Source organism: Mytilus edulis, chromosome 2 (genome assembly GCF_963676685.1).
Source record: "Mytilus edulis chromosome 2, xbMytEdul2.2, whole genome shotgun sequence".
Taxonomy (NCBI): Eukaryota; Metazoa; Mollusca; class Bivalvia; order Mytilida; family Mytilidae; genus Mytilus; species Mytilus edulis.
In genome coordinates, this window is record NC_092345.1 from 78829772 (window position 1) to 78843188 (window position 13417).

The 13417-nt window shown below is 31.2% G+C and overlaps 1 protein-coding gene across 1 annotated transcript in view; it reads right to left on the reverse strand.

The window, feature by feature from the left end:
• The window catches only part of LOC139511033 (uncharacterized), an 80346-nt gene that overhangs the window by 18971 nt on the left and 47958 nt on the right, over positions 1–13417 (reverse strand). Inside the window, exons 46-60 of the mRNA XM_071297601.1 lie at positions 12672–12934; positions 11544–11694; positions 10600–10659; positions 9616–9878; positions 8233–8383; positions 7231–7290; positions 5931–6193; positions 5249–5399; positions 4575–4634; positions 3055–3317; positions 2529–2679; positions 1768–1827; positions 1238–1500; positions 772–922; positions 94–300 (exon numbers count right to left, since the gene is read on the reverse strand). Of these exons, the coding sequence (XP_071153702.1) occupies positions 94–300; positions 772–922; positions 1238–1500; positions 1768–1827; positions 2529–2679; positions 3055–3317; positions 4575–4634; positions 5249–5399; positions 5931–6193; positions 7231–7290; positions 8233–8383; positions 9616–9878; positions 10600–10659; positions 11544–11694; positions 12672–12934 (2517 nt within the window). The remainder of the gene's footprint in view (positions 1–93; positions 301–771; positions 923–1237; positions 1501–1767; positions 1828–2528; positions 2680–3054; positions 3318–4574; positions 4635–5248; positions 5400–5930; positions 6194–7230; positions 7291–8232; positions 8384–9615; positions 9879–10599; positions 10660–11543; positions 11695–12671; positions 12935–13417) is intronic.

A 13417-nucleotide genomic window follows, 5' to 3' on the forward strand; every position in this document is an offset into this window, starting at 1 on the left:
TTTAAGTGCCGTATTCGATAGAAGAAACTGCTACACTAGTGGCTAATTTTTTGAAAGAAATCGGTGAATAGTCGAATTTGACGTTGTGTATACCTGTTGTTGTCGATACTAATGGTGTTGTTGTTGTTAGTATTTGTGTTGTTGTGGATGGCCCTGCCGCTGTTGTTGTCGATACTAATGGTGTTGTTGTTGTTAGTATTTGTGTTGTTGTTGATGGCCCTGCCGCTGTTGTTGTCGATACTATTGGTGTTGTTGTGAGTATTTGTGTTGTAGTTGATGGCGCTGGTGTTGTTGTTGTTTCTGGAATTAAGTGATATAGAATTACAATTGCTGTTAAACAATTTAATTTAAAAGACACTTCAACAAACAATAAATAAAGTCAAAGTGTGTATTGATATTTGTCAGCCAAAGTGCTGCTATGAGTGACAATACAAATTGAAAAATTTAAATAAACCCCCTCCCCCTTTTTTTTAGATTTTAAATACATAATAACAGAAATTTGCAGTCAATAAATTGTGCTATTTGTACAATTACACGTATTCATAACCCGAGGAAACTGGTGATTGATCAATTGACGCAAATATCACAAATCTTCATTACAAGAACATACCATTTTATCCCATATACATGATGAAGTCATCTAAGAACATCACTTAATTAGTTTGAAGATTCGATGGGATATTCAAGCAATTTGATGTTGGAGTTTTAGGTAAGTGTCCATTTATCTTAATCAAAATACACTAATTATTCTACAAAACATCAAAAAGTTACCTTTCTTACAGATTTTAACTACCACATCCTTCACAACAGACGTCGCAAAATCGGACACAGGTGTAATTATCAATTTAATCTTGTTACCAGGAACAATGTCCTTCTTTATATTTGGTAAGTTGACATCAACTGTCGGGTCATCTGGTTGAACCTGTTTAACAACAAATTCAATAGTTACTTAAATAATACGATATTACCTTAACTGGATATAGACAACAAAGTATATTTGCAGAGGCTTCTTTGTCAGTAATTATAAAACATATTTTTGTAACGGAACTATGATTTCAATTTTAATATTAAATGCATTTAAAATATCAAATTTTCCTTAAAAAATATATGTACGAAGGCAAAGTTGAGTGTAGGGAACTTGTTGTCTAAAATAATGAAATAGTAATGAAATGTACAAAATGAAACTATTTACATTTCTTCAGCAATTATACAACCATTCTTTGGATACATATCATACCTTGAAAGGCTCATCAAAAACAACTTCATCATCATTGTAAACAATAATTTGGACAGTGTCAACCTCTTCTGTTACTACAATTACATCCATAATTGATTCCGGTTCATCCCATGTCAATACAACGGTTGGAGTATCATCATCAGGTGCTGGAGTCCATCCTTCAGGTTCAAAAACTTGATCTGCCTCAGTTGGATTAGATGATGTGATCACTTTTTCAACATCTACTGGTTCAGATACCGTATCTACTGGACACTCCATAATAGCTATAAATATGAATATGAACTTATACTATATAATTATTATCGAATGTATGAATATTTGTTATAGCGATATAGTACCGATATTGCAATATCTTTAATACATAAATTCAGGTGAACTCTTACATAAACTTATTCAAAATATTTTAGGAATTATGTCAGTAATCTGTTTAAAAACACCTTATTAAAAACAAACTCATATTTCATTTATTCATTTCTTTTATTTTCCTTTGACCAGGTTTATAAGGTACTGATAAAGTTTAACTAACATACCTGTCGTTGTTGATACCAAAGTTGTTGTGTATGTAGTTGGCAGGATGACTGTTGTAATCTCTGGAAAACATAGTGTTATATTATATCTTTCTCCAAATTGAAAACATGGGTACATCATCAAACATATATTTGCAATGAGTTGCTCAAATAGAGTGTAAGAAATGAATTTTCAGGAAAATGTACACCACGAAGCAATTTAGTTGTAGTTATAAAAATGCTACAAAATAAATATTACATTTCATCTTTGTATATTATTTCTGAAAATGATTGGTGAAAAAAAGAAAAATAAAGATTAAATATTGTTACCTGAAATATGAACAACAACTTAATATTATTTTTATATCTAGACGATATTCATAACCTGCGTAGAACTTTAATTAATATTTTCACAATAGATTATCGCTGAGTACTTGTTTAGAAGATGATTATAAATAAAAATAATTTTCTGCACTTCGAGCTACATATAATCTGTATCATGTGTTTCATATTTTTGTATTGTGTTATCGTGATGAATAATTATGAATATATGAAGTCAGAACATAAAATATATACCTAGTCCTGTAGACATATCTTGATTACATAAGAATTACATTTTTACCCCTACATGTTTAATCACCCAGGCACAGTAACTCAGAATACGAAAAAAAAGGAAGCTTTGATAATAAAGTCAAAAAATTTGATCGGAGGAGAAGTTGTAAGTAATTGTCAACTTATCTTTTTATCAAAAGACACTAGTTATTCTACAAAACTCAAAATGTTACCTTTTCTACAGATTTTCACTTTCACATCCTTCACAGCAGGCGTCACAACATCCGACACGGGTGTAATTATCAATTTAATCTTGTTACCAGGAACAATGTCCTTCTTAATATTTGGTAAGTTGACCTCTACTGTCTGGTCATGTGGTTGAACCTGTTAAATAAAAAATGCACCATGAATTTTCTCATATACATCATATGCTGGATATAAACAAAAAAGCTTATGTACAGTGGATATTTTTTACAGTAATTTTAAAACCGTTTCTCTATCGTTTCACTTCGATTATGAAGATTTATGTATTTATATTTACACTTCATTTCCTTAACAAATGTTTAAACCAATGAGGAGTTGATATCAGAAGGACATAACAAGAAATAAATTAACTTTCTTTAAAAATTACAAAAGTTCATAGATAAAGAAGCATCTAGTTTTCAACTAGAATTTCGCAAATCCTCTTTTAATCAAATTTACAAAATGAAAATATTTCTTCATCACTTTGATAACCACTTCTTATAATACATATTATACCTTGAAAGGCTCATCAAAAACAACTTCATCGTCATTGTAAACAATAATTTGGACAGTGTCAACCTCTTCTGTTACTACAATTACATCCATAATTGATTCCGGTTCATCCCATGTCAATTCAACGATTGGAGTATCATCATCAGGTGCTGGGGTCCATCCTTCAGGTTCAAGAACTTGATCTGCCTCAGTTGGATTAGATGATGTGGTTACTTTTTCAACATCTAATATATCTGATACGGTATTTACTGGACACTCCATGATAGCTATAAATATGAATATGAACTTATATTATAACTATAATCAATTTTATGCATATTCGTTATAGAGACTCTATTTACATGTTTGTATTAAAACAAATCTGTTTGGAGGGATTCAACATTGTTCAACTTGATTTGAAAAAGGGGATAAAGATAGCAATGTCTTTAAAATATTTTTAAATGTTTCATCGACATCATTTTCTTCAACAAAACTTATTACATATAGAAAGATGTGGTATGAGGGCCAATGAAACAACTCTCCATTCAAATCACTCTTTACAAATAAGGGAAACAGTAGTATACCGCTGTTCAAACTCATAAATCCATGGACAAAGAACGAAATCGGGGTAACAAACTAAAACCGAGGGAAACGCATTAAATATAAGAGGAGAACAACAACACAACACTACAATGTAACACACACAAAAACGGACCAAGGACAAGACAAAATCCCACGAGAACAACAAACACAACATCAAAACCAAATACATGAACTTGGGATAGACAAGTACCGTGACACGCCTTATCGCAATGTCAATTTACACTCAAAAATAAGAGAAAACAAACGACGCAACGTTAAATTGTAACACACACAGAAACGAACTATAATATAACAATGTCCATATTCCTGACTTGGTACAGGACATTTTTAAAGGAAAAAATGGTGGTTTGAACCTGGTTTTGTGGCATGCCAAACTTCGCACTTTAATGGCATTGTTAAATATAACATTAAAATTTCAACATAATAATACAGGACTTCACATAAATAAGAGAACGTATTAGGCAAAGAAAAACATGAATAATAGATAACAAAGGGCATCAGGTTTAAAATTCAATACGCCAAAACCGCGCCTCGTCCACACAAGACTTACAAGTGACGCCCAGATATAAAAGTTCGAATGTCAAAAAAAGGTACAAAGTTGTACAGCTCTGAGGATCAAAAGTTGAAAAAGGATGTGCCATATACGGCAAGGGTTTTCTGCTTGTGATAATAACATTCTTATTATTTAGAACAATTTATGCTATTGCAAACAGTAAATTTTATCAAATGAATATAAAAGATTTACATGATAAAACTGACGTCTTAACTAATTACAGAAAACAAAACCCGAATACATAATACATTGAAGACCAACAAAAGTGGATCACACCGAACAGCAAGCTATAAAAGGTCCCAAAACTTTTTGATTCTATTGAATTCATTTTTTCTTTCTCATTTTTTATCAATTTAGATTTGTAGCTTGTAACTTCACTGTAACATACCTGTGGTTGTTGGTACCAACGTTGTTGTTGATGTAGACGGCAAGATGACTGTTGTAATCTCTGAAAACATAATTGCATTATTTCTTTCTTTTAATTAAATACTAAATTCAACCATTAAAATATATGTGTACTGTGTTACTTAAATATCTTGCAAGAAATGATAGTTCAGGAAAATTCACTAAATGTAGCAATTTATTTGAAGCTACAAAAAAAAAGATTACATTCACTTTATTTTAATTGGTTAAAGATAATGCACCAAGCAATTCCCAATATTGTTATCTGAAGTATGCGCATTCATAATAAAACATATAACTGTCTTTATCGTAATCCAGAAAGTGAATCATTCGAAAACTAATATTGCGATGACTTTTAGTTTTTTTAATGAACCACTAATTCGGTTTAGTCAGAAGTAACATACAAGAAGCAAGTAAATGTTTTAAACAAAATATTTGATACACATATCTGTAACTTTATTAAAAAGGAAGTTTGGAAAGTTTTAGTATCACATGAATGCTTATTGACTTGTGATCATGACGATATTTGATAGGTCCATGAAGTGCTCCAGATATGAATTTAACCATGTCAATCGGAAGTATGTTATATTCATGTATGTGTCCAAATACAAGCTTTTTTGCTTTGTTTAATACACATTTCTACATTATGCCATTACATACCTTTTGGATGAATACATGCAATAACTTCTGTATCAGAAACAATAGGTGCTTCAGCTCTTAGTGGTGACACCAGTTTAATTACAATTTCTGTACCAATAACACCATTGAAACTTAAAACTACTGGTTCTTGTCCGGTTGATTTTGGCATTTTCTGTAATAATATGTCAAAGATCAAGCGTTAAAATATTTACACACAATTTGAATAAATAAATCCGCGCCGTAAATTATATACCACCCTTTCTATGAAGTTTTGAATTATCAAATCTTGATTAAAAATAAACCAAAAAAATCGATTTAGAAAAGAAAAATATTTACGGTCAAATATTTAAAATGCATAAAACAATAATAAATTAGAAAAAAATACTTGTTAGCATGTGTCTCGTTTGCATTTATATGTGATGAAAACGAGGCAATAAAGCATATATACTCATAGGATTTGAGGACCAACAATATATTTCTATGTCAAAGATATAGAGCATATATTTTTTCTTATAATTTGGCAGTCAGTGCTTTTGTTCCGGAAATTTATGTAACGCAAGAGTAATGTGGCTTTCTCAAACAGCAATTTATTACTATTTTTAATAGTGTCATGCAGGTATTTTCAAACTTCAAGACAACTGGTAATACCGTTTCTAAGATTAATGAATTGCAAGTTTACTATATCTGCAGATTCAAAACTTACTGTTACAGTTGTCACTGTTACTCCTTCAACATTCTTTAATTCAGCTTCTATCTGTTTGACATTAGTGACAGTCATGCTAACTTGGTAAACCTTTGGACTGTCGTCATTGTCATTTAGTTTCAGAACAACTACTGGGTTTCTACCATCGGCAATCCATCCAGTGGTTCGCAGTATGTCTTCTGGGTTAAATCCATTTGCAGAATCATCGGTAGTTACTGCTAACATTGTTGGAGTAAGTTCATCTAAAGCGGTCTTCATACACTCTGTTTAATGATTAAAAACATGTTCAGGGTTGAAGTTTATATGTGCAATAGTTCAAGAGAATAATAATAGTACGGCGAATGAGGGGGAATGAATTTGGATAACAACTCAGCAAATTCTATAAGAGAGGAACACATAAATAATATTTTTAAAAAACACATAAACACTGGGGAAATTCAAATAAGGTTCTAGCACACAAACAGACAAAAGTTAGACCGAAAAGTAATTCAAATTAAACCAGAAAGTAATTTAAGTGCCGTATTCGATAGAAGAAACTGCTACACTAGTGGCTAATTTTTTGAAAGAAATCGGTGAACAGTCGAATTTGACGTTGTGTAAAATAAGTATGTGTGTTATTTAATCATTTATAATCGAAGTTGAACGACTTCATAATCTATTAATGGTTAGAAAGATGATATGTACCACTTTTCGTAGCCCATACTCGTTCTAAAATTGTCGATTACGACAACACCTAATGCAACACATTACTGGTACCCAGTTTCAATGGCCAGTTTTGCAAATACCAGTAGTGAAGCAGTTAGTCCTTGTCCGTTAAAAGCAACTTAATACTGCCAAATATTAGTTATAAGGGGTAAGGGTTGATTTTGATTACGTTTTCGGACTATGATTTTCTGCTACCTTATTTGGCAATGTTTTAGTGGTTTTCTATCGATTAAAGTCTTTTATAACAATTGAAACAACAAGTATATAATACCACTGTTTTTATTTCAAACGTTCACTATCAGTCACGTTAGTGGTAAAAAGAATTAATATGCATTGATAGTTAACAAAGGTTAATGAAGTTTGTGATGCCACGGGTAGGATATTAACCAATATGCCCAATATTACGAATTTTTTTAAACGGTTTACTGTTTGTTCTTCGTCATTTTTTGACATGGGGTCGTTTTTTTTCTGCTTATGTAATGAAATATTTGCCTCACTTGTATAGAGTTAGCAATACATATCACATTCATTCGACTGTTTATTTTATATTTCTACATGTGTAACACAGGTCGTTCTACTTGGTACTTTACTTTACCTGTAGTCGTTGATAACAAAGTTGTTGATGCTGTAGTAAAAGTGACAACTGTCGTAATCTCTGTAAAAGATATGTATATGATTGTTTCATCTTGACGCAAGAGTATGTGCGATAAGCTTAAGATAAAAACACATTTACAGCAATTAAGTGTTCTACAGTTAAATGTTATGCATTATCAAATAAGACGAGATGATAATACTCACTAAAGGAATCGCAAATCTTCAACGTGATTACCAATGCCAGCAGATATAATTCTATACTCGTTCTGTTGTACAATAAGGATTATATATGATTTTGAAAAAGAGATGATGTTTCAGCTACAATATCATTGAGAGACGTCCTTTCTTTCTAGCTAGTGATGATTTTCAATCTAAATCAAGTAGCTTCGCATTACAAATTGTCACTCAAATAATGAAAGGAAAAATAGACAAAGTAGTTATAACACCATACAAGGGTTCATATCTACAAAACTGTATTATTGTATATACTTATATATAGAACATGTTCATGACCTGTAATGTTTGAGCTTTTGATTTTACTATTTGATTAGGGACTTTCTGTTTTCAATTTTCCTCTAAGTTCAATATTTGTGTGTCTTTATTTTTCTTTATTTAGTGACATTTGACTTTTGTTGACTACTTGTTCAACTGGTGCTTATAAATATGTTATAAAATTTTCTGCACTTCAAGTAACATAACATCTGTATCACACCTTTCATATTTTTGAAATATTATTTCGTAATGATTAAATGCAGCATATTTGAATTCGGGATTAGGGGGAAGATATGCCTAGTAATATGTACTCATATATGTTGTTTACAAGAAAATGCAATTTTACACATCTGTGCATATGAACTTAGTAAAGGAAAAAGTATGAACTTCTGTTTTCGAAGCTTAGAGGAGAAATTAATGTTTTTTGATTGGAGTAGGAGTTGTAAGTAAGTGCCATCCTATCTTTATCGAAATTAACTAATTATTTTACATAAAAACAAGAAACAGTTACCTTTCCTACAGATTTTCACTTGCACATCCTTCACAACAGGCGTTGCAACATCCGACACAGGTGTAATTATCAATTTAATCTTGTTACCAGGAACAATGTCCTTCTCAATATTTGGTAAAGTGACATCTACTGTCGGATCATCTGGTTGCACCTGTTTAACAACAAATGCATCATGTAGTTCAGATGATACGATATCTCATATGTTGATTTAAATTGCAAATTTTAAATAGTGTTTTTTTCACATATATAAGGCAGTGATATCAGAAGGACAAACACGAGATAAATATATTTTTCTTTATAAAGTTACAACATTTAATGGCTTTGACACATATTAATGGATAAAAGTATTAAGTACATGCAACAATCAAGTTCATATTTAATAGAAAGTTGTTGTACGTACAGGCAAAGAAGTGTGAGATAAAACTTTGATCAGATCAAAATGTTGAGGATTTTTCACCGCAAGAAACGATAACATTAGATGTTTTTGGAAAAATCGTTCCAGGAAATTTTCTCACCAATACTCTTCAACTTCCTCCTATGGTTGGCATTTTAACATATGTTATTAGAGCGTCTCTGATGATTAATTTTTGCAGACGAACCGCGTGTCTGGCGGACAATATTGAAAGCCTGATATATCTTTGATCAGATGATTTTTACATGGATGTCATATACAGGGACTAAATCACTATATGAAATCGGCAGACATGTGTCTATAATGAAACGCTTTGAGGTGTACTTTCTATAGACAAAACTGCATATTTACACTTATAAATTATTTCAGACTAGAAAATGACATTAAAATGAATCAAATTTCGGTGTCACTGTGAACTGCCACCAACGTGTCATTTTGTTTTACCAAATTAACAAACAGTGATTTAAATTTTACATTTACGGTTCCTTCTATCATATACACATCTGTAAAATTGAGTATGGAAATGGGGAATGTGTCAAAGAGACAACAACCCGCCCAAATAAAAAACAACAGCAGAGGGTCACCAACAGGTCTTCAATGTAGCGAGAAATTCCCGCACCCGGAGGCGTCCTTCAGCTGGCCCCTAAACAAATATATACTGTGCATATGAACTTAGTAAAGGAAAAAGTATGAACTTCTGTTTTCGAAGCTTAGAGGAGACATTAATGTATGATATTGCACAAAGAAAAACAGAACCAGACAATAACTTGTAGGTCATTCTATTTTTGATAAAAATTTAGTAAATATGTTAGAGAATAATCGACTTTTCAACTACAATTTCGCAAATCCCTTTCTTAATCAAATTTACAACATGAAAGTACATTTATTTGCATTTCTTCTCAATTAGTTGTCTCATTGACAATCATACCACATTTTCTGTTTTAACTTATACTTCTTTGGATATATCATACCTTGAAAGGTTCATCAAAAACAACTTCATCATCATTGTAAACAATGATTCGGACAGTGTCAACCTCTTCCGTTACTACAATTACATCCATTATTGATTCTGGTTCATCCCATGTCAATACAACGGTTGGAGTATCATCATCAGGTGCTGGAGACCATCCTTCAGGTTCAAGAACTTGATCTGCCTCAGTTGGATTAGATGATGTAATCACTTTTTCAACATCTAAGGGTTCAGATACCGTATCTGCTGGACACTCCATGATAGCTATAAATATGAACATGAACTTATACTAAAACTATCATCAAATGTATGCCTGTACATTTTATTCGGAGTTTTTGATAAAAACAGTTTTGTAGGGGAACCAAGTTTGTTCAATTTGCTTTTTAAAAGGGATATTGAGACCAATGCCTTTAAAACATCGCAAATTGTCCAATCGACATTATTTTCCCTAAAAATAAAATGTTTTTGTGAAAACCTTCCGTTGAAAACGTTATATTACCGACCTATTCACGCAAGGCTAGTTCAACACTATCTGTATATATCACTTTTTATAAAATAATTCATTTTATTAAACATTTTGTTTTTGTTTTTTATAGGGGTTTGGATTTGCTTGAGTTGTCTTATTGCTAAATAACATTTACATCTAATAAAAAAAAACATCAACTAATAACTTAAATAACTATGTAAACGAATTAAAACACAGTGTTTTGGAAATATGCAAAAATATAAGACTTCATAATGAAAGAACTACGTTTCGATTAAAACCGGCTAAACATCCCTGTACCAGTCGATAGCAATTGACGGATTTGATTAGTTCGTAAATTCTAGTGAACGCTGATATTTACAAATTTTCAATGGTTAAAAGACTGTGTCACTATTCTCATGTGCAAACACAAATACAGCCTTCGGTTCACTTGCATTTCATTTTCTTATTTCTCATTTTAACAAATTGATATTGGTACAATGTAATTTTACTTTAACATACCTGTCGTTGTTGGTACCAAAGTTGTTGTTGATGTAGACGGCAGGATGACTGTTGTAACCTCTGAAAACACAATTGCATTATTTTTTTTGTTAAATGCACCAAGCAATTCCCAATATTGTTATCTGAAATATGTGCATTTATAATAAAACATATAACTGTCTTTATGGTAATCCAGAAAGTGAATCATTGGAAAACTAATATTGCAATGACTTTTAGTCTTTGTAATGAACCACTAATTCGGCTTAGTCAGAAGTAACATACAAGAAGCAAGTAAATATTTTAAACAAAATATTTGATACGCATAGCTGTAACTTTATCAAAAAGGAATTTTGAATTTTTCAAAATTGTCACTCAAATAATGAAAGGTAAATAGACAAAGTAGCAATAACACCATACGAGGGTTAATATCTACTGTATTATTGTATATACTTATATATAGAACATGTTCATGACCTGTAATGTTTGAGCTTTTGATTTTACTATTTGATTAGGGACTTTCTGTTTTCAATTTTCCTCTAAGTTCAATATTTGTGTGACTTTATTTTTTTTTATTTAGTGACATTTGACTTTTGTTGACTACTTGTTTAACTGGTGTTTATAAATATGTTATAAAACTTTCTGCACTTCAAGTAACATAATATCTGTATCACACCTTTCATATTTTTGGAATATTATTTCGTAATGATTAAATGCAGCATATTTGAATTCGGGATTTGGTAGAATATATGCCTAGTAATATGTACTCATATATGTTGTTTACAAGAAAATGCAATTTTAAAACATCCATGCATATGAACTCAGTAAAGGAAAAAGTATGAACTTCTGTTTTCGAAGTTAAGAGGAGAAATTCATGTTATTTGATTGGAGTAGGAGTTGTAAGTAAGTGCCATCCTATCTTTATCGAAATTAACTAATTATTTTACATAAAAACAAGAAACAGTTACCTTTCCTACAGATTTTCACTTGCACATCCTTCACAACAGGCGTTGCAACATCCGACACAGGTGTAATTATCAATTTAATCTTGTTACCAGGAACAATGTCCTTCTTAATATTTGGTAAAGTGACATCTACTGTCGGATCGTCTGGTTGAACCTGTTTAACAACAAATGCATCATGTAGTTCAGATGATACGATATCTCATATGGTGATTTAAATTGCAAATTTTAAATAGTGCTTTTCACATATATAAGGCAGTGATATCAGAAGGACAAACATGGGATAAATATATTTCTCTTTATAAATTTACAACATTTAATGGCTTTGACACATATTAATGGATAAAAGTATTAAGTACATGCAACAATAAAGTTAATATTTAATAGAGAGTTGTTGTACGTACAGGCAAAGAAGTGTGAGCTAAAACTTTGATCAGATCAAAATGTTGAGGATTTTTCACCGCAAGAAACGATAACATTAGATGTTTTTGGAAACATCGTTCAGAAATTTTTCACACCAATACTCTTCAACTTCCTCCTATGGTTTATGTGATTACAGCCTCTATGATGATTAATTTTTGCAGACGAACCGCGTGTCTGGCGGACAATATTGAAAGCCTGGTATATCTTTTATCAGATGATTTTTACATGGATGTCATATACAGGGACTAAATCACTATATGAAATCGGCAGACATATGTCTATAATGAAACGCTTTGAAGTGTACTTTCTATAGACAAAACTGCATATTTACACTTATATATTATTTCAGACTAGAATCAAATTTCGGTGTCACTGTGAACTGCCACCTACGTGTCATTTTGTTTTACCAAATTAACAAACAGAGATTTATTTTTTTACAATTTTACATTTACTCTTTCCTTCTATCATATAACTATGATATTGCACAAAGAAAAACAGAACCAGACAATAACTGTTAGTCATTCCATTGTTGATAAAAAATTTAATGAAATATGTTAGAGAATATTCAATTTTTCAACTATAATTTCGCAAATCCCTTTCTTAATCAAATTTACAACATGAAACTATTTGCATTTCTTCTCAATAAGTTGTCTCATTGACAATCATACCACATTTTCTGTTTTAACTAACACTTCTTTGGATATATCATACCTTGAAAGGCTCATCAAAAACAACTTCATCATCATTGTAAACAATGATTCGGACAGTGTCAACCTCTTCCGTTACTACAATAACATCCATTATTGATTCTGGTTCATCCCATGTCAATACAACGGTTGGAGTATCATCATCAGGTGCTGGGGTCCATCCTTCAGGTTCAAGAACTTGATCTGCCTCAGTTGGATTAGAGGATGTGATCACTTTTTCAACATCTAAGGGTTCAGATACCGTATCTACTGGACACTCCATGATAGCTATAAATATGAACATGAACTTATACTATAACTATCATCAATTGTATGCCTGTACATTTTATTCGGAGTTTTTGATAAAAACAGTTTTGTAGGGGAAACCAAGTTTGTTCAATTTGTTTTTTAAAAGAAATATTGAGACCAATGCCGTTAAAACATCTCAAAATGTCCAATCGACATTATTTTCCCTAAAAATAAAATGTTTTTGTGAATACCTTCCCTTGAAAACTTTATATTACCGACCTATTCACGCAAGCCTAGTTCAACACTATCTGTATATATCACTTTTCAAAAAATAATTCATTTTATTAAAAATTTTGTTTTTGTTTTTTATAGGGGTTTGGATTTGCTTGTGTTGTCTTATTGCTAAATAACATTTACATCTAATAAAAAAAACCCAACATCAACTAATAACTTAAATAACTATGTAAACGAATTAAAACACAGTGTTTTGGAAATATGCAAAAATATAAGACTTCATAATGA